Source organism: Lissotriton helveticus, chromosome 3_2 (genome assembly GCF_964261635.1).
Source record: "Lissotriton helveticus chromosome 3_2, aLisHel1.1, whole genome shotgun sequence".
NCBI classification, from domain to species: domain Eukaryota; kingdom Metazoa; phylum Chordata; class Amphibia; order Caudata; family Salamandridae; genus Lissotriton; species Lissotriton helveticus.
The window spans coordinates 271,484,638-271,505,886 of NC_136062.1; the positions used below are offsets into that span (position 1 = coordinate 271,484,638).

A 21,249-nucleotide genomic window follows, 5' to 3' on the forward strand; every position below is an offset into this window, starting at 1 on the left:
ACGTGAAGTACATTTTTTCTTCTGCATTGGCTTGCAATATTTCTGTTTTTTTGCATTACTTTTGAAGCCCTCTACCAAGCCAAAAAAAATGCTGCTGTGTAAGAGACATATACAGTACAACATCATCAGCATAGAGATAAACCTTAACTAAAGTTAGGTTCACTATTTAACCTATATATACATTCTCTGTTGCATCTTGTTTTTAAGCTTTTCTTAGGTTTTTTTCAATGTACAAGGTACATGTGATAAGCAGGATAACTGTTTGCTTCTTGGATGCCAAGTTCTCTAAGAATACAGTAGAAAGATGTGAGAAAGAGAATTCCTGCCTAGTGCCTCTAGTGCTTCTAATTTCTACAGCAAGCATGCCATTCACATGCAGGACCAAAGAAGCTCCTGTATGCAGTCCAGATATTGATCAGATGAACTACGAAGGCAATCCAAAATCATTCATTGCTGGCCATAAAAAAATTGCCAGTTCACCTAATCAAATGTCTTTTTTGTTTCCAGAAATATAGCTGCCATCAGTCTAGTTTCAGGAGTTGCCATCTCACATGTTTCTATCGGTAAATTAGAATTAGCTGCCAAAATACTTCCAGGAACATATTCTACCAGATCCTCCTAGATCAGATTTGACAGCACTTTCATTAGAAGCTCATAATAACTGTTGAGAATGGCTATAGGCCGATATGACTCACATTTCAGGAAATCTTTCCCTGGTTTAAAAAAAATGGTCAGAAGGAGGTATTCGCTCCTCCCCGTTACAAAATTGAAGAATATAGATGGGGCAGTAATTTCTGCTATCAATTTACACTTCTCTGCCTGATCCTCTCTTCACCTGGTGGACATTTCCTTGTATGGCTGAAATTATCTCTTGCAGGATTACCTTTTCCAATAACAATATATTAAGTACCTAGCAGGAGATATTTTTATAATGAAAATCTTAAATCCACCAGGGAGAAATCGCTTATTTCCAGTCTCAAAAGCCTGATAAACAATGAAGGTACTAACGTACTTTTTGTACAGACCCTCTTTTTCGCTACCTCTGGCATACCCTTTCTGTGGCTTAATTGGCTTACGTTCCCTATACTCCTTTTAGCCCTAAAAGGCAACACCTGTCCATCCTCCAATTCACTGCTGCATCTGGGTAGGAGTCAATGCTGGAATCTAACCCCTTCCTCCCCAGGATGTAACACTGCAAAAGCCTCTGACTAATCCACAATGATCCCCTCCTACCTCTTCATGCACCAGGGCACCAACGAGCCACCCAACAATCTGGCTGAGGAGCGGCATGTCCCATCAACGACAGATGTAAAATCCACACATCTCTACAAAGTCACCGAAGCCCAGAAACGGGTCCATCTCTATTCAGAGGCGCCGCCCTGTTCTGCTTCATATCCAAGTCCCCAAAAGCCCGGGACAAAGAAAATGCCCCAGTCACCTATATTTTAACTTCAATGCCATATACATATCTTGTCTGACTTTGTATACTTTTCTAATATTCTCACTTGCCAATATAAGGATGATCCCAATCATTATTTTGCTAACCGTCTTCTGATCTGGGATTGTGTATAAGGAAGATTTAGAGAACTAGAATCTCAGCATGTCTGTGTTACGTCCCTGTATGGTGCTTCCTTCTGCTATTTTCTGATATGAGGCGCTGTGACACTAGTCCTTTTCATTCACTTTACAAGGACCTAAAAGGTATACGAGTGGCCTCAGGGTGTCAAGACTGCACAATTACCATTTAGAGAAAAGATAGTTTGTAAACAATAATATACGTATTTTGAAACAGCTATTTAATAACCTAGTGCCATCTGTACAGCTGGGAGGGCTACAGAGCCTGGCCCCAAGATGGGCGCCACTCTGTGAGGCTCTGCAGGCTGGACTGATTGTCTGCAATTTATCAACCATTGCGTGTGGCATCAGCGAAGACCGGCGGGCAGAGGTGACTCCACAGCTGCTGGTGCTCAGGTGAAGCCCACCTTTGAGTGGCGAGAGCGAGGGAGCCGGTGAGGCAGGTCGTGGTTGCTGACGCTGCCTGCTGCCCTGGCTGTGTGGACTGCGGCATCCCTGTTAGTGGCATCACTGGAGGAGAGAAGAACTCTAGTAGCCAATGCGGGGGAGCCGTGCGAGTGGAGCTGCCCCCCTGTCGCGGACGATATTAACAGAGGGACATGGGCGTTCTGGGCGGCGGCCTCTGAAGTCTTATGGAAGATGTGGTGCAGGGAAACGACCTCGTGGCCAGCGGAGCGCACTGGTTGCCTGTATGAAGCAGGCCGGTAAGGAGGTGGAGGCCGGGGGTGGAGGTGTGGCCTGCTGCATCCCCGGGGTCCAGCGGGGAACCAATGGCAATTCCAACGCACTTGCAGGGGTCAGCGCCGCTTCATGCTCCAGAGGAGAGCGGATGGATGAGCTGGGTCGGACTGGAGCGTAGCCGGCCCGGGAGTGAGTAGAAATTGAGACACGTGCAGCGGGCCCAGCAAGCGGAGGCCTTCTTGAAAAGGCTGTGTGATGCAAAGAGATAGCAAGAGTGTTGGGTCGCGGCACCAGAGGACCCACTGAGAGGGTGGCTGAGCGAGGCGGCGCAGCGGCTAGCGGCACAGGTCGTGCAGCTTACCTGGTGGCCATGTAGAAGTGACCAGAACTTGGTAGGAGGAGACATCGGACAGGCCAGAACGGACAGCTGGACCTGCGGCCTCACTGGGTCCTGGCTGGGGTCGGCAGGGGACGCCAGAGGTCCGCCGGGAGGTCAGAGGAGCAGTTAGGGGTGCCCAGGACCAGAGTTCCCACACAGTATTGGGTCATCAGATTGACAGTGTACAGTCCTGCAGTACCTCCAAAGGTCACAACAGGCATTACTGGACTGAGAAGTGACGATGCCCCCCTGCTGATGCTTGATGGGCGGGACTCTTCTGCAGAATCAGTTGCTCGAGACTGAGGGGCGAGTGAAAGGCTGAGGTGACGGGAGGCTTGGCAGGATAATATACACTCACCCCTCGCGTAATGTACGTGGCAGACAATAAGGAGAGGATCCCTTGCACAAATTCTGCATTGACTCCCCTGGGTGAGGGGAGTGTCGGCTCTGGGGGATCCCACGTGCCTCCTGCCAACATGGGAAAATCTGACACCCGACAGTCTAAGCTGATTTTCAAACAGCGTAAGCCAACTAGGGCAGCGGTGATGCTGGAGGATGGACAGCAGGAGTTTGAGCCGGATGGTGCAGCCTCCTAAGAACCCGACGTAGGAGGCTGGCTTAGTATATGGTGCACACTTATTCAAGTGAAGCACCCTGCACTAATCCAGACAACCCTTATGCTGATTTTAGTTGTCTTAGACAACCACAAAAAGCTCTCTAAGTGGTAGCTGTGGAGAACAGCCTTCGGGCTTAGTCCAGAAGGAGTGTAAAGCAGCTTGTTTTACCAGTACTAATCATATAGTGTAGGTTAAGTGAAAAAGAACCACACAGTGTAGTTATAAATATATGTATTTATTGTAAACACTCACTAACACATTGCAAGATCTCCTACCCGGAGATATAATCACAATACACACAATACTTCAACAATAAAACACATAAGTAGCACAAATACACAGTGGTCTCCAGGGGGAGCCAAAATCATATACTATGAAAGTGGAAATCGAACAACGAACTAAGACAAAACTGGACATAGAAGACGTAGAAGTGTTGGGGACCCAAAGAACCACCCAAGTTAAGTACTCAGGAAACCCCTTGGAGGCCGTGTGCAGAGTGGGAACACGACCGCGTGTTCAACACAAGTCAATTAAATGAAGAAATTGCGGTTGCAGTTTTAAAAAAGAAGGACCCTACTCAGAGGACCCTGAAGAAACCCAGCGGAAGATGGAAGGTTGGAGAGTCAACTCACCCATGGATACCTCAGGAACCAGGATACCTTCACCAGGGAAGCCAGGTGTATAGGTGCGAAGTGATGTCGGAAACCGCCGTAGACCACATGGAGGACTTCAGTAAAGATGCCGCTGGTGTAGAAGTTGGTGGATTCATGGTAAGAGGTACCTTCAAGCAGAGGGGACGGAGTCTATGCTACTCAAGAGTGACCAGAAGGCATGGAAGACGAATGCCCACCGATGTCGGAAGATGCAGAAGAGTTGACAGTGATCTTACGCTGTAGCTGTGTGGACCAGGCGACGCTGTGGAAGACCAGAAGCCGTTCGCGAGCTGTCCCATGTCAGATGTCAAGAGCCAGGGGGTGGGTGTCCGGCGGGAGCACCAACAAGCCTCAGCAGGGGCAACAAACATGGCAGACAAAAAAAGTGCAGTGTTGGGACCAGCAAGGTCTAAGGGACTCACCACAAGCAGGTAAGTCAGAGTAGGCCAGAGCACACAGGGGATCCCACTGGAGCCAAAGAAGACCCTCAAGAGGACCCACAGGCCGGAGGAACAGGAGTCGCAAGAGTACCTTGAGTAGCTCATCAATGATGCACGCCCACGGTGCAGAAGATGCGGTGAGGAGAAAGATCTTGGTAGCAAGAAATGCCAGAGACTGGAGTTTCTTGGAGCCTAAAGATCTTTGGTGAAGAGAGTCAACAAGCCTTGGCAACGGCACGGCGACACTGTGCACAGGGGTACGGCTCCAGCAGTTCTGATGAGGGATACTGGCTTACAACTTGCTGTGAAGATAGTGCAGGGATCGAGGGTATTGCAGAGCCACCACCTGTGTTGCTGAACCTTTCAGAGTTCGTGGGAGCTCAGGAACAGCAGATCGGTCACCTTTGTTGCGATGCCTGCAGATGGAGGAGGGTGACTCCTTCACTCCAAGGGAGATTCCTTCAGAGGTCTTGAATGTCCATAGGCCTGGAGAAGCACCTGTATGGAGAAAAGGCACAGACAACGAAGAAGACTGGCAGGATGACAAGACCAGAAGCAGCAGGAGTCTTCCCGGTGCAGTCAAAAGTCAAACGAAGTCCAAAATGCCCAGACGGTTGAAGATAAAGTGGTTTCGGATCTAAATCTTGCCCCCTGACAAATCTAAAGAACCACCCACAGGTAAGACCATAAGTACCCTAAACAAAGGTTTGGGACAATTTAGGGGTCCCTCCCAGAGGAGGGCCTGGACAGTGGGGAGGACACCCCCGTGTGCTTTGTCCAGTTTTGTGCCAGGGCGGGAGCCAACTGCTCCCTGAACTTGTTCTAACTGGAATATGCAAAGAGGGCACCAAACGTGCCCTTCAAAGCAGTCAAGTGGCGCTGGCAAGCGCCCCCCACCCTGGCCCAATATACTAAGTCCTGACAGGAAACCTACTGTCCTACCTTCCCCTGCGTGACCTTGGCTCAGCAGTAGGAGGGCAAAATGGTGTTTCTGGTTGGCAGCAGGCATAGCTTGCTTTACGGGTCTGGAAGACTAGAACCAGGAGCACAGAGGGCTTCCCGGAGAGGCCCACAAGTGCATGGAATCATACCTCCAACACAGTCTACGCTGTTGGGGTATGATTCCAAAGTGTTTGATACCAAACATGCCAGGGTTCATTACAGCCGGTATAGAGTTAGCCATCGCGTAATGACGCATGGCCACTCTATTTATCGTAATGGCTGATGCACTTACAATGCCTGGAGAATGGACTCTGTGAATTGTAGAATTGTCTTGCTCCTGTAGGGGCACCCTCACACTTATAACCAAGCACCCTGCCTTCAGGTTTGAATTATAGGTTTTGTCTTTCAATTTCTTTATTGATTTTATATTAACCAAACAATCCACAATACAATGCAATCTGCAAGTATGGCTGTGAGCCCTTACGACTGGGCAAGCTAGGATGTAGAGGATAGAATAAGAAAACAGAAAAAACCCATCCTACCTCCCCGTCCCGACTTACAGGTTTTAAGTGGTGTGACCTCAGATATAAGAAAACGTATATATGTCGCAAGTGGTGCTAGCATCAGCTTACACAGGCTGCAATGGCAGACCTGTAGACACTTTGAGTGGTCTCCCATGGGTAGAATAATACATGCTTCAGCCCATGGCGGACCCCGAGTGTACCTAAGCCCTGGGTCCCTTAGTACCATATAAGGGTACACCAGTAGCCAATCTACTAAGGTCCAATTTGGGGAGGAAGCACAGAGACTGGGGTCCTGATTTGCAGGATCCCAGTTACACTAGTCAAAAAACATAATGACACCAGCAAAAAGTGGGGGTAACCATGAAAGCAGATACTACTTTCCTACACTCGACATTAGGGAAATGTTCAGAGACCTTAAGCAATCCTTCACGGCCATCGATAGCAAAGTTGACTCCCTAGCAGGTAGATTCGACTGCCTAAAAGAAAAGGTGTCTAGCCACGACGAACGGCTCGGACAGCTGGAACAGCATACCTCAGCAGCAGAGGACAAAGGGAGCACAACAAGGGAGAAAATGCTCTGCTTGGTAAAAGGGCTTGAGGTAATCCGCAACAAAAATGAGGATTTGGAAGCCAGGTCAAGGCGGAACAATATTAGAACTGTGGGAATTCCAGAGTTCACTGCCATGACCCATGTTGAGGACTATGTGGAGGAAATGCTGCGGCCCCGTTTGCATAGTGCACACAGATAGCATGGCCCAAGGCCTCCGCCGGGTGCACCCGCCAGGCCGATTATTGCCGATTATTGCCTGTCTCCTAAATTATAGAGGTAGAGATGCTGTGCTCATGCTGGCGCGGGACTAGCAGTTTGTAACCTACCAAGGGAACACTGTGTCCTTTTACCCAAATTTCAAGTTATCTATAAAGACGGTCTCTCCAAAATACAGATGGCAAATTCTCTTTACTTTATCATGCAAAACTGCACATCTTTAAAGCTGGCAAAATGACCTATTTCACTGACCTGAAAGCCGCAGCCAGATTTGTAAGAGGCCTCGGACCAGCCAAGTCGGCTGCTCGTTCGGAGCATGAACCGATTGACAGTACCCACACAAGTGACAACGATTAAACTAGCTGGATGATGATGGGAGCTGGGTGGGGCTCTATGCCTGTGACTGACTGGCAGGGTTTTTTTGAAGTGAAAGGAATGAGGGGACTTTTTGCAATTTTCATTTTGAATTGTGTGTCAGTGACTGTTCCTCCTCTGCGGGTCCTAACAGGCCGACTGCAAATACTGGTTCCAGCCACCCAGCTTAAACTGAGCTGGGAAGAGCTTGGCAACTACCGGTTCCACTCAGGGATGATTCCTATACTTTGTTATGATGTTAGCCCTAGAAGGCTCTGTTGGGGTGGGAGGGTCTGTATCCAGCCTGTTTGGGAAGCTTTGGTGCGTGTTGTCTGGGTTGTGGAACTTGACGGAAATCTCCCTCCTTTTTCTTTCCCCTGGCTCTGTTCCTCCTTTCTTTGCTGTCCTGCTCCTCCTCCCTTGCTGCTATTCGGGGGTTCTCCACAAGCGAGATGGCCTGTAACGCCCAGCCGTAAATCTAGGCCCACTGATTAGAAAACTCATTCGATTTGTGGGACTATCAGGCATAAGCATTTATTGGGCAAAGTCAGTGATTTTCCTGCTTATGGGGGCCACTGTGCAGTTTCGATAGGTGTTCTCCGTCCACAGGGGGGAGGGTCCCGTGAGGTATTTGGGATTTCGGCTAAGCCAAGAAGTTGATGTGCTATGGAGATCGAAGTACAGCTGTCTGATGGACTGGCTGGAGAGTCATCTGAAACAATGGGTATGGCTGCCACTGTCTCTGGTGGGTTGCCTAGCCATTGCCAAAATGGTTATACTGCTCACATTTCTTTACTTATTCATTAACCTTTTCTTCCCTTTTACTAGCAGCTTCAGGCGTGGGCTCCATTCGAACATTATCTCATTGGCATGGGCTGGGAAACGACCCACGTCCTCTTGGAAGACATTGATGCTTCCTTTTGAGCAAAGTGAACTGGGTGCACCAACCATGGACCTTTATTATAGCTGTGCACATGCACAATTTGGGTTTCACTGGGTATACACTACACAATTCATGGCACACACTGCGCTGGAACATGAACAGGCTGCATCAAACGCGTTGCATGTGGTCCCCCATAGGGCGCAAATTAGGCCCAGAGTGGACGCAATTAGCTGCACTATATGGGCATGGCACGAGCTGCACCAGAGGGCGCAGGTGGAGGTGTGCCAGAGGGCGCAGGTGGTGGTGCTATTCGCTTCATCTATACCGCCAATTAAACACCCCACACTACCATTCTCCCAGGACATGGGAACCTGCAATAGAATAAGGAGACTTTGGCTTAACACAATGGGAGATGCATTTCCGGAGTGTGTATTTATTGCAACGCAACAGGTCTTAGATGGCGGGGAGTTAATGTGATGGACAGATTCACTTATTACCAGCTCCAGGCCGCCCTGCGTAACAACTCTGCCTCATTTCCAATAGCACCGCCCACGCTTTAGGTGCTGGTAAGCTTCTTGAAGAATCCCTCCCCAAACTGATAACGTGGTTTTAAACTGAAATGCAATGAAACGGCACAGGTATGCGTTCCTAAGGTGAGGCATGAGTGGGTGGTCCAGTTGGGCATACTGGTATCTGGACATTCTGTTGTGCCCAGGCTAGAGAACTATCCAATAACTACAGGCTGTGTTTGATACATTTCAAATTCTTGCAAGGAATATATCAGACACCGGAATGGCTGTTTAGGGCCGGCTTGATTGAGGATGAGGGTTACGTTAGATGCATGGCTCCCTGCACAAATTTCTTGCACCGGTCATGGGACTGCCCCAACATTATCTGCTATTGGAGGGCTGTTTTTGTTGTTGTTTTTTTAATGTTTTTATTGGTTATACAACAATCATCGGTAAGACAGGCCGCATGTATAGCTTTAAAGGTCACATTAAATATAAAGCATACTAAACATAAATTCTCATCTTTCCCTCCCCCGGCAATCAAAATGTAATCTAAGAAATACTCCACCCACCCCGCCTTTTCAATCGTCCCCGGAATCATCATCTGAGCTATCATCGTCAGATTCAGGAATGGGATCGCAGATGTCCCCCCTGTAGGTATTCCATATTTTGGTCCACTTTCGGGGGCATTTCCGATTTATATACAGTCCTCTCAGTAACCATAGTGTCGTCCATGTCCCTACACCAAGCCTCCAACGAGGGCAGTTCAATGGCTTCCCATTTCTGTGCCACGTTCCGCTTGGCTACCATGAGGCCTAGCGTCACCCATGTTTGTCCTTGTCGTGACAAGTCGTTAGGTTCCCATATATTTAGGAGGCATCTGCGTGGTTCAGGCTGTAATGAGACACTCAGAGTCTGGGATATCATTAGTAGGACCTTGCGCCAATAGTCAGTTATCAGAGGGCAATCCCAGATTGTATGGAAAAAGGAGCCCTTGTCCCCGCATCCCCTAAGGCAGTATGGATGTTGTGCCCTACCTATTTTGTGGAGCGTACTTCTGGTGAGGTAGGAGCGGTGTAAGATTTTAAGTTGAACTAGCCTGAGTCTGGCCGGAATTCCCAGCTCCCTGGGCGAGGCGAGTACTCCTGCCATTCTGTCTCATCCATGGTGCCAATGTCTGCAGTCCACTTATCTTTTAAGGTTGTCGTGGGATCCGATCGGTTATTAATCAATTTGCGATATGTGAATGATGTGGCACGTTTGGGCATGAAATCTGTAAGTAGTCTATCTTCTACGGGAGAAGCCTCAGGTATGTCTTCTTCCTGTGGTAGTACTGCCAGGAGTGCGTGTCGTATTTGTATGTACGGAATGTTTCAGTAGGTGCAAGTTCGTATTGTCGCCTAAGCTGATCAAAAGGGATGATCGTCCCCTTGTCCCATAGGTGGATATACTTATACTGTCCCAGTGCTCAAATCCCCTGCTGTTCCTGAGTGATCCTAACTGCTTTGTGTCCCAGAGAGGAGTGAGTTTAGTGATGGCCTCCCTCCATCCCAAATGCGATGGTGCTGCGTACCACAGAATGACTGTGTGCTTTGTTGGGCCCTCTAGTTTCTGCGCCCGTTTCCTGTTATACAGGGCCGCCAGCATACAGTCTGTTCCTAGCTGCGCCCTATCCGCCTTGTACGTAGGGTCTGTCTGAGGGGCGTGTATGCACTGGTTTATGACTTTGAGTTGTGCCGCCCAATAATAGAGGTGTATATTGTGAAGTGCTATGCTACCGTCGTACCAGCTGCGGTGCAACTTGCCTGTGCAATGCGCGCCTGTCTGCCACCCCAGAGGAGCGTGGATACCAATGCTGCTATTTATTTAAAGTATCTCAAGGGTACCGGAACCAGCGTATTTTCCAGCGCATATAAAAATCGGGGCAAGGCCATCATTTTAAATAAAGCTGCTTTCCCCAGCAGCGTTAGGGGTAGTGATGCCCAGTCTGCCACATCTCTACGCAAGCGCTCCAAGGGGGTTGCCAGGTTTTTGGAGAAGAAGGCTGCAGGATCCTTCGTTATATGTATGCCCAGATACTTGAACGAATCTTGGGACACCGTCAGTGGACAGTGTGGGGGAAGTCGCAGCACAGGTCCCTTAAATAGGTATAGAACTGACTTAGACCAGTTTATGGTGTATCCGGAAACTGCCCCAAAAGCGTTGCAGATCTGAAGTAATATCGGTAGAGCGCCTTCTGGGTCTGTAAGATACACCAGAATATCATCCGCGTAGAGGGAAATGCGGTCCTCCCAACCCTCCGCCCAGTTAATACCTCGCAGAAGGGGGGTCTCTCTAAGTTGCGCCGTCAGGGGCTCTCATACCAGTGCGAAAAGAAGCGGTGATAAAGGGCAGCCCTGTCGAGTCCCTCTTGTCAGCGGTATAATTTCTGAGAGACGTTCATTCACCGCCACGCACGCCACCGGATCCGTGTAGAGGAGCCGGATCCACGCACAAAATTTGGGGCCGAAGCCCAGGCGCGGAAGAACCGCAAAAAGGTAGGTCCTCTCCACCATGTCAAAGGCATTCTTGCGTCTAGGGAAAGGACTGCTGACGGTTCAGACAGGACATGTTCCCGCGCTAACGTGCTATGTAGGCGTCTGAGATTAAGTGCAGTACTTCTGTTCGGCATAAAGCCGGACTAGTCTGGGTGAATTGGTTTGGGGAGGTGCGCTTTTAATCTATTGGCGAGCACTTTGGCTAATATTTTTGCCTCCGCATTGAGTAGCGATATTGGGCGGTAGGAGAGACATTCCGACGGGGGACACCCGGGTTTCAGAATAGCCACAATCGTAGCCACTCTTTGGTCCAGAGGTAGTAGCCCCCGCTCCAGACTGTCATTGTACATATCAAGTAGGTGGGGGCAGAGAGTGTGTGCAATAAGTTTGTATAGCTCTAACGGGATCCCGTTGGGTCCCAGAGCCTTACCGGATTGTAACGATTTAATAGCAGCGCCCACTCCTTCTACGGTAAGTTCCGCCTCAAGCTCTGAGGAAGCTTCCGGCTTAAGTCCAGAAAGCTCCAGGTCCCGCAGAAAAATCGCGACTTCAGCCACTGAGGCAATCGAGGATGAAGCGTACACTGCCCGGAAATGCTCAGCCAGTGCGTGCGCTATGGCCCCCGGGTCCGATGTAAGATGACTCTCGGCCGTTCGTAGTTGTGCTATAGTCCTGGCCCCACGTTCCCTCCTGTCCAGTCCCACTTCCCCGCCTTATCACCTACGTCATAGATTTTATGTCTGGTTGCTGTAAGGGCGGACATGGTCTCCTGCCTAAGGTGTTCCCTATATTGTTGTTTTAGGCGAAGGGTGTGCGCCGCGTCGGGTGTTGGGTCAGCCGTATGGTCAGTGTCTGCTGATTGCAACCCCTGTTCCAAAGTTACGAGGTCTTGATGTTTCGTGCGTTTGTACACAGTGATGGAGGCTATAGCCCGTCCCCTGTGGACTGTCTTGTAGGCCTCCCACAGGATGGCTGGGGAGCTAACTACGTTCTCAGCAAAGAAATGTTTGGTGGTCTTACGCAGTTCCCTCCGTACCTGCGGGAAGTGTGGTGGGAAAAGTATGTTAATACTACTGGCGAATGGTCAGAGACACCCCTGGGCCCAAAATCAATGTTCTCTATATGTTGTAGACTGGGCTCTGAGGCCAGGAAGTAATCTATCCTAGATAAACTGTTGTGTATTGCAGAGTGAAATGTGTATTGTTTTGCTACAGGGTGTTTATGTCTCCATACGTCCACCAGTCCCAACGCTTCTGAGAAGCTCTGTAGGCGGGAATCTCCGGGTGTTAAGGCCCTCACTGGGTGCCTGTCTACGCTGGCATCCATTGTTGCATTAAAATCCCCTCCAATGAGAAGGTCCCCGATAGGCAGAGACAACAAAAATTCACTGAGGGCTGGAAGCGCCACCGCTTGCAGCGCAGGGGGGATATATACTGACACCACATTAATGAGCCTACCCTCCCACTGACCATGCAGTGCAGCAAACCTCCCTTGATCGTCATGTCTGGTTTGTAGAACTATAAGGGGAGAGTTCTTTCGTAACAGGATACCCGCTCCTCTAGACCCTGTTGAGAATTCGGAGTGTACCACCATTTTGAACCCCCATCTATCCATCACCTTGCATGCCGCCCCCGTGAGGTGGGTCTCCTGTAGAAGTGCCAGCGCGGGAGCTTGACGTTTCAGGGCTCGCAATACTAACCCTCTTTTAATTTTGTCCCCTAGTCTGTGTACGTTCCACGTAAGCAGTGTGAGTGGGGCTACCGGGACTGCCGGGGCCTCTGCCCGGGCGTTAGTATGAGGTGTGTCTGTCGCCATTAGAGTGATGAGAGGCATATGGGGATCGTAACCCAGTCATGTCATGTAAGGATCTATCAATCTATAAATACCATGCTATGGTGTGTCTGTTCCGATATAAACCAAAACTGAAAAACGAAAAATCTAAACTTTCCAACCCCAGAATCTAACCCTCCTCCCTGCCTCCCTGCCCGACGGACTTCTACCTGCCCGCCAACCCAACATAGCAGAGTGCTTCATCCCAACCCAAAACAGTGTACTTCCGTGTAGGGGGTACGAAGTCCGGTGAGAGTGTAGCCCCTCATTTCAGCCGGGCCCACATCAGCCCAGTGTCCAGAGCCGGCTTATGTACAGTGTAATTTACAAACAGGTGTCCTAGTTACAGTTCGTTCTCCGCAGGTCCGGTTCATCCATTGCCGAGATCGTCTGCGTCCACTCTCTGCGAGTTGTCCTCTTCAGGCGGAAAAAGTTTTTGGCTGCCCACTTCTTCATCGTCGGTCCGGCTGCGTTGCCCTTTGTTTCCGCGTCGGGGTCCGCCCGCCTTCCACCATCCCTCAAGCCAGTCACAGGTCTCCTCAGGTGTCTCGTAGAACCATGTCTTCCCCTCAGCCACGACCCTCAGCTTTGCCGGAAACAGCATCGAGTAGGGCACTTCTCGGGCTCGTAATGCCTTTTTGACCTCCAGGAAACTGCGACGGCGCTTTGAAACCGCCGCCGTATAGTCAGGGAAGAAGGAGATTGAGCAGTTAAGTAGACGAATTTGCGGGGAGACTCGCGCAGTTTGGAGGATGACATCTCTGTCTCGGAAATTGAACAGGCGCGCGAGCACCGGCCTGGGGGGCGTCCCTGGTATGGCCCTTACACACACAGCACCTTATGCGCCCGCTCCACAGAAAAGAAAGTGGAAAGTCCCTTTGGCTGCAGTCTGGTTTTTATCAATTCATCCACATATAAGTCCATGGCCTGGGTACCTTCACTCTCTGGAATGCCCAAAATGCGGACGTTATTTCAGCGTGGACGTCCTTCCTGGTCGTCCAGGTTTTCGGCCAGCATTTTGTTATCCGGTTCGAGTCGTGAGACGGTCTTCTGTAATTCTGCTGTGTCGATGGTCAAAGTCTTTGTGGTCTGCTCCACCTCCACGACCCTGGTGGTGATTTTCTGGAAGTTTGCATGAAGTAATGACACATCGGTGGAGATGGAACCCACCGTGTTCTGTACGCTGGCGAGTGCTGCCATTATGTCTTCCAGAGCTACTTTTTTGGCGGTGCCATCTCCTGCTGCTCCACCCGACAAGTTTTTTCCCTCCGGCAGCGGTGGAAAGTCTTTTGCGTAGGCATATTTATCCAGCCTGGCTTGTGCATTTTGATTCCTGGGGCCTCTGCCCGTCATGGCGTCACCCTGGGTCGTCAGTGGGGACCGTTGCGCACTGTCGCCCGCTACCGTGGTGGTGCGAGCGCCGCAAATCCGGGTCCCGGCCTCGCACACACGCAGCCCTCTCCGCACCTCGATGTAAGCCCCCAGGCTATGCAATATTGCTGCTGGCCCCTCTGTAATGCTGGCAATTATGAGTGTGTGCCAGTTTCCTCTCGCCGCCGATGGATGGACCTGGGGCGGCCCCACCGCCGTCTCAGTCGCGCCGTCTCCCCCGGAGTCTGTCCGGGTGAGTGTTCTAATCGAGGCCCAGGCTTCTTGTGGCTGCAGCAGACCCCGGTTTTCGTCGGCGGATTTTGGCCGGAACCGCGGCAGTCGATGCCGCTCGGTCACGGACTTCTGCGGGAGCGCCCGTCTCTCATCAGAGTTCAGGATAAATGTCCGGATTGATTAGGAAGGACACCTCGTCGCCGGAGCCTTCTCAGCAAGCAGCCATCTTGCCGGACGATAGCCACGCCCCCTGGGGGGCTGTTTTTGATGCAATAGAAGAAATGGTGGATTTGCGATTTCAGCATTCCCCCTTAACTGCACTGCTGGGATATGTGGGGAACATCCCCTTAGACAACAGGAAATTAATCTTGCTGCTCGGTAAACGGCGAGTAGCAATGTGTGTGGGCCGCCGCTCGATCAATCGTGTGGAGGATTGGCTCCAGGACGCAGCGGTTTGTCAGGGCCAACTGGCAGCCTCCTGGGATGTAATGTCTGTCCAGGAGCGACCCATAGATTTACAGACTTACCTGCGAGTCTGAGAGGAGACATAATCCCCCCCACCTCCCCTCAGTGTGCCGACCTATTGCCAATAGAGTGTGATGATGGACATTGATGTCGCTCTGGGTACGTGAAGTAAGGTGAGGAGGTTATTCCTTCCCTCCATCTTTCTTCCTCTATCGATCGCTTCCTTTGTGCCCCTCCAATTTCCTAGTTTTAGAGTTACTGAATTAAGATTTGCCTAATATAAGTATGACATGATGATATAATGTTCTTGTACTAGATGGTTCTGTGTAAGAACTGTATGGGGCTCAGTTTCTTCAAACAATTCTACGATGATGCTGTATACTCCAGACTGTACTCACCGATATTTTCAATAAACAGATTTTTTTATAAAAGTGTCTACAGTTATAGCTCAGCCATTCCCCTCCCCAGTTGTATGTTTGAAACGAAGCCGGTAGTTCCTCAAGCAAGCCTTCTTTTTGCATTCTTGTTCAAGCCCTTGATGCTAAAATATGGTCAAATAGAAGACTTACTATTCCTACAGCTGCTTTATTTGAGAATCAAAGGAGTTAGAAGTTATTTGACTCCTAATTAATTGCTAATGATTACGTGCCTTCAGCGGCATGGGCATAAAGGCATACAAAGAGAACTGTGTGACACCTCCCAATAAGCCAGGCTGATTTTAGACTCTAGCACCATGGACACCATCTTAAACACAAACAGGATGATCCTACTGTTGGGGACTTGTGTTTTTAATTGCCCATGGTTGACACAGTCTGAGGGGAAAATTGAGGCTACACTTTGATCCAGTGCCAACAACAGATCTTTCAATTCAACCTCAAGGACAAATATGATCGTGTTGCTGAGCTAGCTTTCAAAGGTCTGAACAAAGAGCAAACATAAGAAATGTTATTATCACAGATTCATTTCAAGCAAATAGATCTATTTCTAGTGATCTTGATAACCTTAATTTCAATGTTGCTCAACTATCAACCAAATCAACAGCAGCACACTCATGAAACCCAACCCCTTTCCACCTCCCTCTGTGCTTTATTTAGAACATGCCTTGGATAATTATCATTGAAAACAGAGTGGTTGGAGCCCATAATGATAGGATTGATTTTATAAAACAATTTCATATACTAATCTTAAAAAAGTCTGAACCACCAACTCACAGTATTTCCATGGTACCAAATGTCTGCCATTAATGCTAATCTCGGTCCTGCTGTAAGACCATTTGGGGACGTATGTATTTGGCCCAAAGTATGATTATCTGTCACTGTAACCATTCATTAAGCTGCTTCTAATCACATCCAGCTGACACAAACATTGGTGTCAGGGAATCTCATTGTAAGTGTTAATTTTTATAATTGTTTATCAGCTGTTTATTATCACAATAGCCCTCCAATTCATTAAGGGAGATTTCAATTCTAAAATCTGCAGTAGGAAAACATGTGTATGGTGGAGGGAGGGGAGCGCCTAGCCACATTCATCACCGATTGTAAAGAGGGTCAAAGGCTGTATTTTATGGTTTATCCTGAGTTGGTAAAACTTATTGACAGGTTCTTGCATGTTTCCACCAAAAGACGTACTTCCAGGGTACAAGGTACTAGCTTCATAATCGGTTACATCTTGATCCCAATATATATTTGGAAAGTAACAAAGTGACGATGGCCCACTTTCTGTTGATTTGAACTAAACTGACCGGAGCAACATCTGTTGCCGCCTGTGTTAGCAATACAATATCAGTCGCTCTTGTTTTTAACCTCATGGATGCTGAAGAACTCCCTCTCCTGTGCTGGGCCATAATGTTAATGGGTGTGGTCATGACGAGCTGAGCTCGTCATGAGCATCGAAAGGGTTAACTAAAGGCAAGTTTAAACATATTTGTCTCCACAATGACGTAAAAAGCAAGAACACTGACCCATTGTTCATTAATTTAATATATATCTGAATTTCAACTATGTTCTGCAATTGTTGAGTTAAGATATGCATATTCTGCTTTATATTTCTGGAAGAACATATTATCAAAAAATCTAGGTTACTTTCAAACGTGATCACATTGCTATTTCCGCCATGAATAATAGAGTTTCTTGAAACAGAGGAATCTGGTACAGACACAATACACACATGCTTCTGCACCAAACTGCTCAAGTATTGATGTGTATAGTGGCATTGAGTTCATGGTGATCAAGAGACAATTCTGTAATCACAGAACAAAATAATTACCTGAGCATACAAGGGACCTGGCATTACAGATGTAGATAATTTACATTAGTGGCAGGGACAACAACAGCAGAATGAGTGGAATTACCAGAACTGTAACCCGATATTTCCCCAAAGCCTTCCAAATTCCCATCTCTACAAAAGATTACAGAATGGGGAGTCGTCTCAGAATTGTGCGACAAGGCTAAGGGCTGCTGTAATCCAACCATTTAGAAACTCTCTGCATCCATAGTGATGCAGCACAGAAGGAAAATAGGCAGCCCAGATATCCTGGAATGGAACTCATTGACCTAGGCGGATGACTACTGAGTCTCTGATAACCTCACAGAAGGGCTTATGGGAGGTAGGAGGTCTCTCTAAAACAAAACGTCAAAGGTGGGACTGTTTAGGATGTAGAGGGAAAATAATGCTTCTGAAACTAACAGGGAAGCACTGCTAAGGGGATATGTCCCAGCAGTAAAAGTGCTACTAATGTGATCCAGCTCACAGAATGGCTCAGCAGCAAGCAGTGATACCTGATAATTATCATAGGTGAATGGGGCATGATACACCTAATCTAATGGAGTGACCAACAAGTTGTGAAGAGCTAAGCATACACCTTTTACACAGGAAAAAGTTCACAGGGTGTGCAGACATATCAAATGCAAGGATTTTAAAACCATGAACTACCCAGACAGAAAAGCCCTATAACATTCCCAAAACAACTTACAATTTTGTCGGTTAAATCAATTTCCTTTACTTGATGGTAATATTTTCCATTTTTAAGAAAAAGATGTTGACAACATTACACAAAGAGCTTCAAATAGAATACAATCTTACCCTTAAGGACCAAACATTCATAAGACCACCAAGTCCGCCAGACACCAAGGCCAGCCCATCCGTGCTGAATGCAACTGTTTTAACAGGTGTGATATGTCCTTTCAGCTGGTAAACGCACTTTATTGTGTCCTGGTAACCATCCTGTAAATGGTTATTATTAGTACAAACGGTGACTAACACAGGATCAGCAACATGCACATGGAAACATAATTTCTCATTAACAAATGAATTGCAATAAACAATACCAAATGCACAAGATACTACTTGTGTAACAATATATCTGTAAGAGACATTAGTTTGTGATAGATTCCTTACGTTAGAATATCCCCAGGCATCAGGCTGGATCCGGAAAGTAGGTGGCGTCCAGCGGCTCCGCGTCTGTCACTGGCGTCATAGGCGCCGAGATGACGTCACAGAGAGAACTTAGGCGCCACCAATGCGCGCAGACGTCAGTTCTGTACACAACTATTCCGAGCCGAAACGCAGAGCCATGCAAGAAACTGACAATTGGTGCATCAAACTAGGGCCCTAAAAGGGGATGACCTTAACCCCAGTATTCAGTGCACAGAACGGGGAGGATGGGTGGGGCGGTAAGGAATCTATCACTAACTAATGTCTCTTACAGATATATTGTTACACAAGTAGTAACTTGTGCATCTGAAAGAGACACGTTAGTGATTGATTCCTTACCTTCGAATATATACCCCAGCAATATCAACCCCGGTGGTGGGTCTGCGAACAAGATTACACCAAAAATGTCACGGAGCACAGAACGGCCAAAAATGCGGTCCTGTCCGGACCTGACTGTCAAGGCAGTAGTGCCTGACCTGACTGTCAAGGCAGTAGTGCTTGGTAAAAGTGTGCAGCGAGGCCCCCGTAGCTGCCTGACAAATGTCCTGCAAGGGAACGCCGCGTCCCAAGGCAGTAGTGGCTGCAGTTGCCCTGGTCGATTGGGCCGCAGCCCCAAAGGAGGCTCCTTCTTGGCCAAGGAGTAACATGCTTTGATACACAAAACAACCCACCGGGAAAGGGTTAGTTTGTGCACAGCCCAACCTTTTTTGGTGCCCATGTAGCCAACAAAGAGTTGATTATCCACCCGGAACTGTTTTGTACATAGCAGATAGAAAGCGAGCGCACATTTTGGGTCCAGACGGTGGAGGCTCTCCTCTTCCCTGGAAGGAGGCGGAAAGAAGGTGGACAAAGTGATGGTCTGCCCGATGTGGAAGGGTGTGACAACCTTTGGCAGAAAAGAAGGACGGGTCCTTAAAACTACCTTGTCCGGATGAACGGAAAGGAAAGGAGGTTTGGAAGAAAGGGCCTGGAGCTCACTCACTCTTCTGGCAGAGGTGATAGCAACCAGGAAAGCTGTCTTAAGAGTAAGAAGACGTAAAGGACAGTTATGAAGAGGCTCAAAGGGAGCGCACATCAGAAAAGTGAAGACAAGATTCAAGTCCCATTGAGGCATTATGAAAGGCACGGGAGGAAACGGGTGTGTAATGCCTTTGAGAAAGCGGTGTGAGAAAGTACCATCTTTCTTGCATGGCATGCCCCCACTTTTTGCTGAATCGCTGATGTGCTTCTACTGAGTGTGCCCTGGGCCCCTGCCAATCAGGTGCCCAGGGCCTGTGTTCCTTCACTAAAACGGTGTTGAAATTAAAACCCAATTGGCATCTCTGGCCACATGTCAGACCCTAGTAAAATGGTACCCTAGGTACCCAGGGCATTGTGACCAGAGAAGACCCCTAAGGGCTGCAGCACTTATTGTGCCACCCTTAGGGGCCCTGCACCCTGACACACACACACTGCCTTTGTAGGGTGAGTGTCCTGGTGCAGAACTAAACAAAGTCAACATGGCACACATCCCTGTGGGCCAGGCCCACAACCCCACTGCCCTGGCATACATCAGTCACCCCTCTAGCTGGGTGCCCTATGCCAGTGGTGTGGGCACTGGTGCATGAGCCCTGTGCCACTACAGTACCCAGAGCCATTCCTGGGCACTGTAAGTGCAGTGATGCCCTTAAGAGTATATAGTGCTGGGAGGTTGTCATTACAAACTCCACAGCACCATAATGGCGACACTGAAGACTGACAAGTTTGATATCAAACTTTTCAGCACATTAAACCCGCACGGATACCAGTGTGGGATTTAATGTAAAATGCACTACAGAACCCTAACCTACAATCCACGTCTTGTCTGAGAGGCTGCCTAGGCTGCCACACAGCAAACATGTTGCTGGACCCCTGGGTGGAGAGCCCCCCGCTCTCATGGGCCTGCAACAATGTACTTCCTGGACGAGGTGCTAGGTCTTCTCCCCTAGGATGGGCAGGGGGAAGCTTCAAAGGCATGCCGCCTTTGTGAGCTTCGCCAGGCCACTTGCTGTACTCAGCAACTGGCCCCCACCACTTCTGACCCCCACTCTGGCAGGAAGACTGGTGGGAAACCCTACGTCAGGAGAGGGGGTGTGCCAGCCTGTGCCAACCCTATCCCTCAGGTGGGGGAGGCGAGGTGAAGCACGATCTTGATGATGGGGAGCCCTCCCACTCACAGCTAGGCTCCTGCCCCCCCTCCCACAGGAGAGGAGCAGGATAGGGGGTGTACCCACCCCAGGACAGGAACCCATTGGTCCCTGCCCTCACCCTACCTGTAACGCCCCTAAATCTAGTATTTAGGGGCACCCTGAACCTTCCATCGACAGATCCCGTTTGCAACAAGAAGAAGAACAAGAAACAAGAAGACCTGCCGTGCAGCTGCTAACAAAAGGACGATGCCCACTGACTTGGCCCCAGAACCCTATAGGCCTGTTGATCCTTGAAACTGCTCCTGAGAAACTCCGGCGTCTCCTGCGGTCAGCAACCTCAAAAACCCAGAGGACCTGCCTGTTTTAAACCTTCCAAAAGAGTGGGACTCCCAAGAGCAGTGGTTCTGCTCAAACAGCAATACCCCTGGTGCCAGCAAATCGAGCCCACTCTGCACCCGCCAAGCCCGGCCTGTGCCTGAGTGATCCAAGACCACGAGGACGTCCCCCCGGCGACTGGGACCCGAAGTCCAGTGCCCAAAGACCCTCCTCGACGATCCAGATGACGCCTGCAGCCTCTGAACCAGGGATCCCTCCAACCGCGATCAGCTGAGGGTAAGATTTCCAGACACCAAAAGACACCCCTGCACCCGGCGCCCTGTGCCTTCAGTTGGGAAACCTACCTCTTCTCCAAGATCCCAACATACCCCTCAAAGTGGTGGTCGCACCTGAAGAATCTCCGTACCCGAGTCTGCAGCCTTTGTCCACTTTTTAACTTTCCCATTGGATAACATTGAGCGCCTGATGGCTCAAAAGCACCCTGCACCCAGTCGCCCGAGTGCCGCTGGAAGTGCAATTACTTATCTACTCTACTTCCCCACTTGCCCTGAGT

The 21,249-nt window shown here is 49.1% G+C and overlaps 1 protein-coding gene across 6 annotated transcripts in view; it reads right to left on the minus strand.

Annotated features, from left to right (window-relative positions):
- Nucleotides 1–21,249, minus strand: part of HERC1 (HECT and RLD domain containing E3 ubiquitin protein ligase family member 1) — a 2,088,313-nt gene that overhangs the window by 492,436 nt on the left and 1,574,628 nt on the right. For all 6 annotated transcript variants that reach the window (XM_078685198.1, XM_078685199.1, XM_078685195.1 and 3 more), the window contains exon 58: nt 17,842–17,982. In XM_078685198.1, coding sequence (XP_078541324.1) covers nt 17,842–17,982 — 141 coding nt within the window. The remainder of the gene's footprint in view (nt 1–17,841; nt 17,983–21,249) is intronic.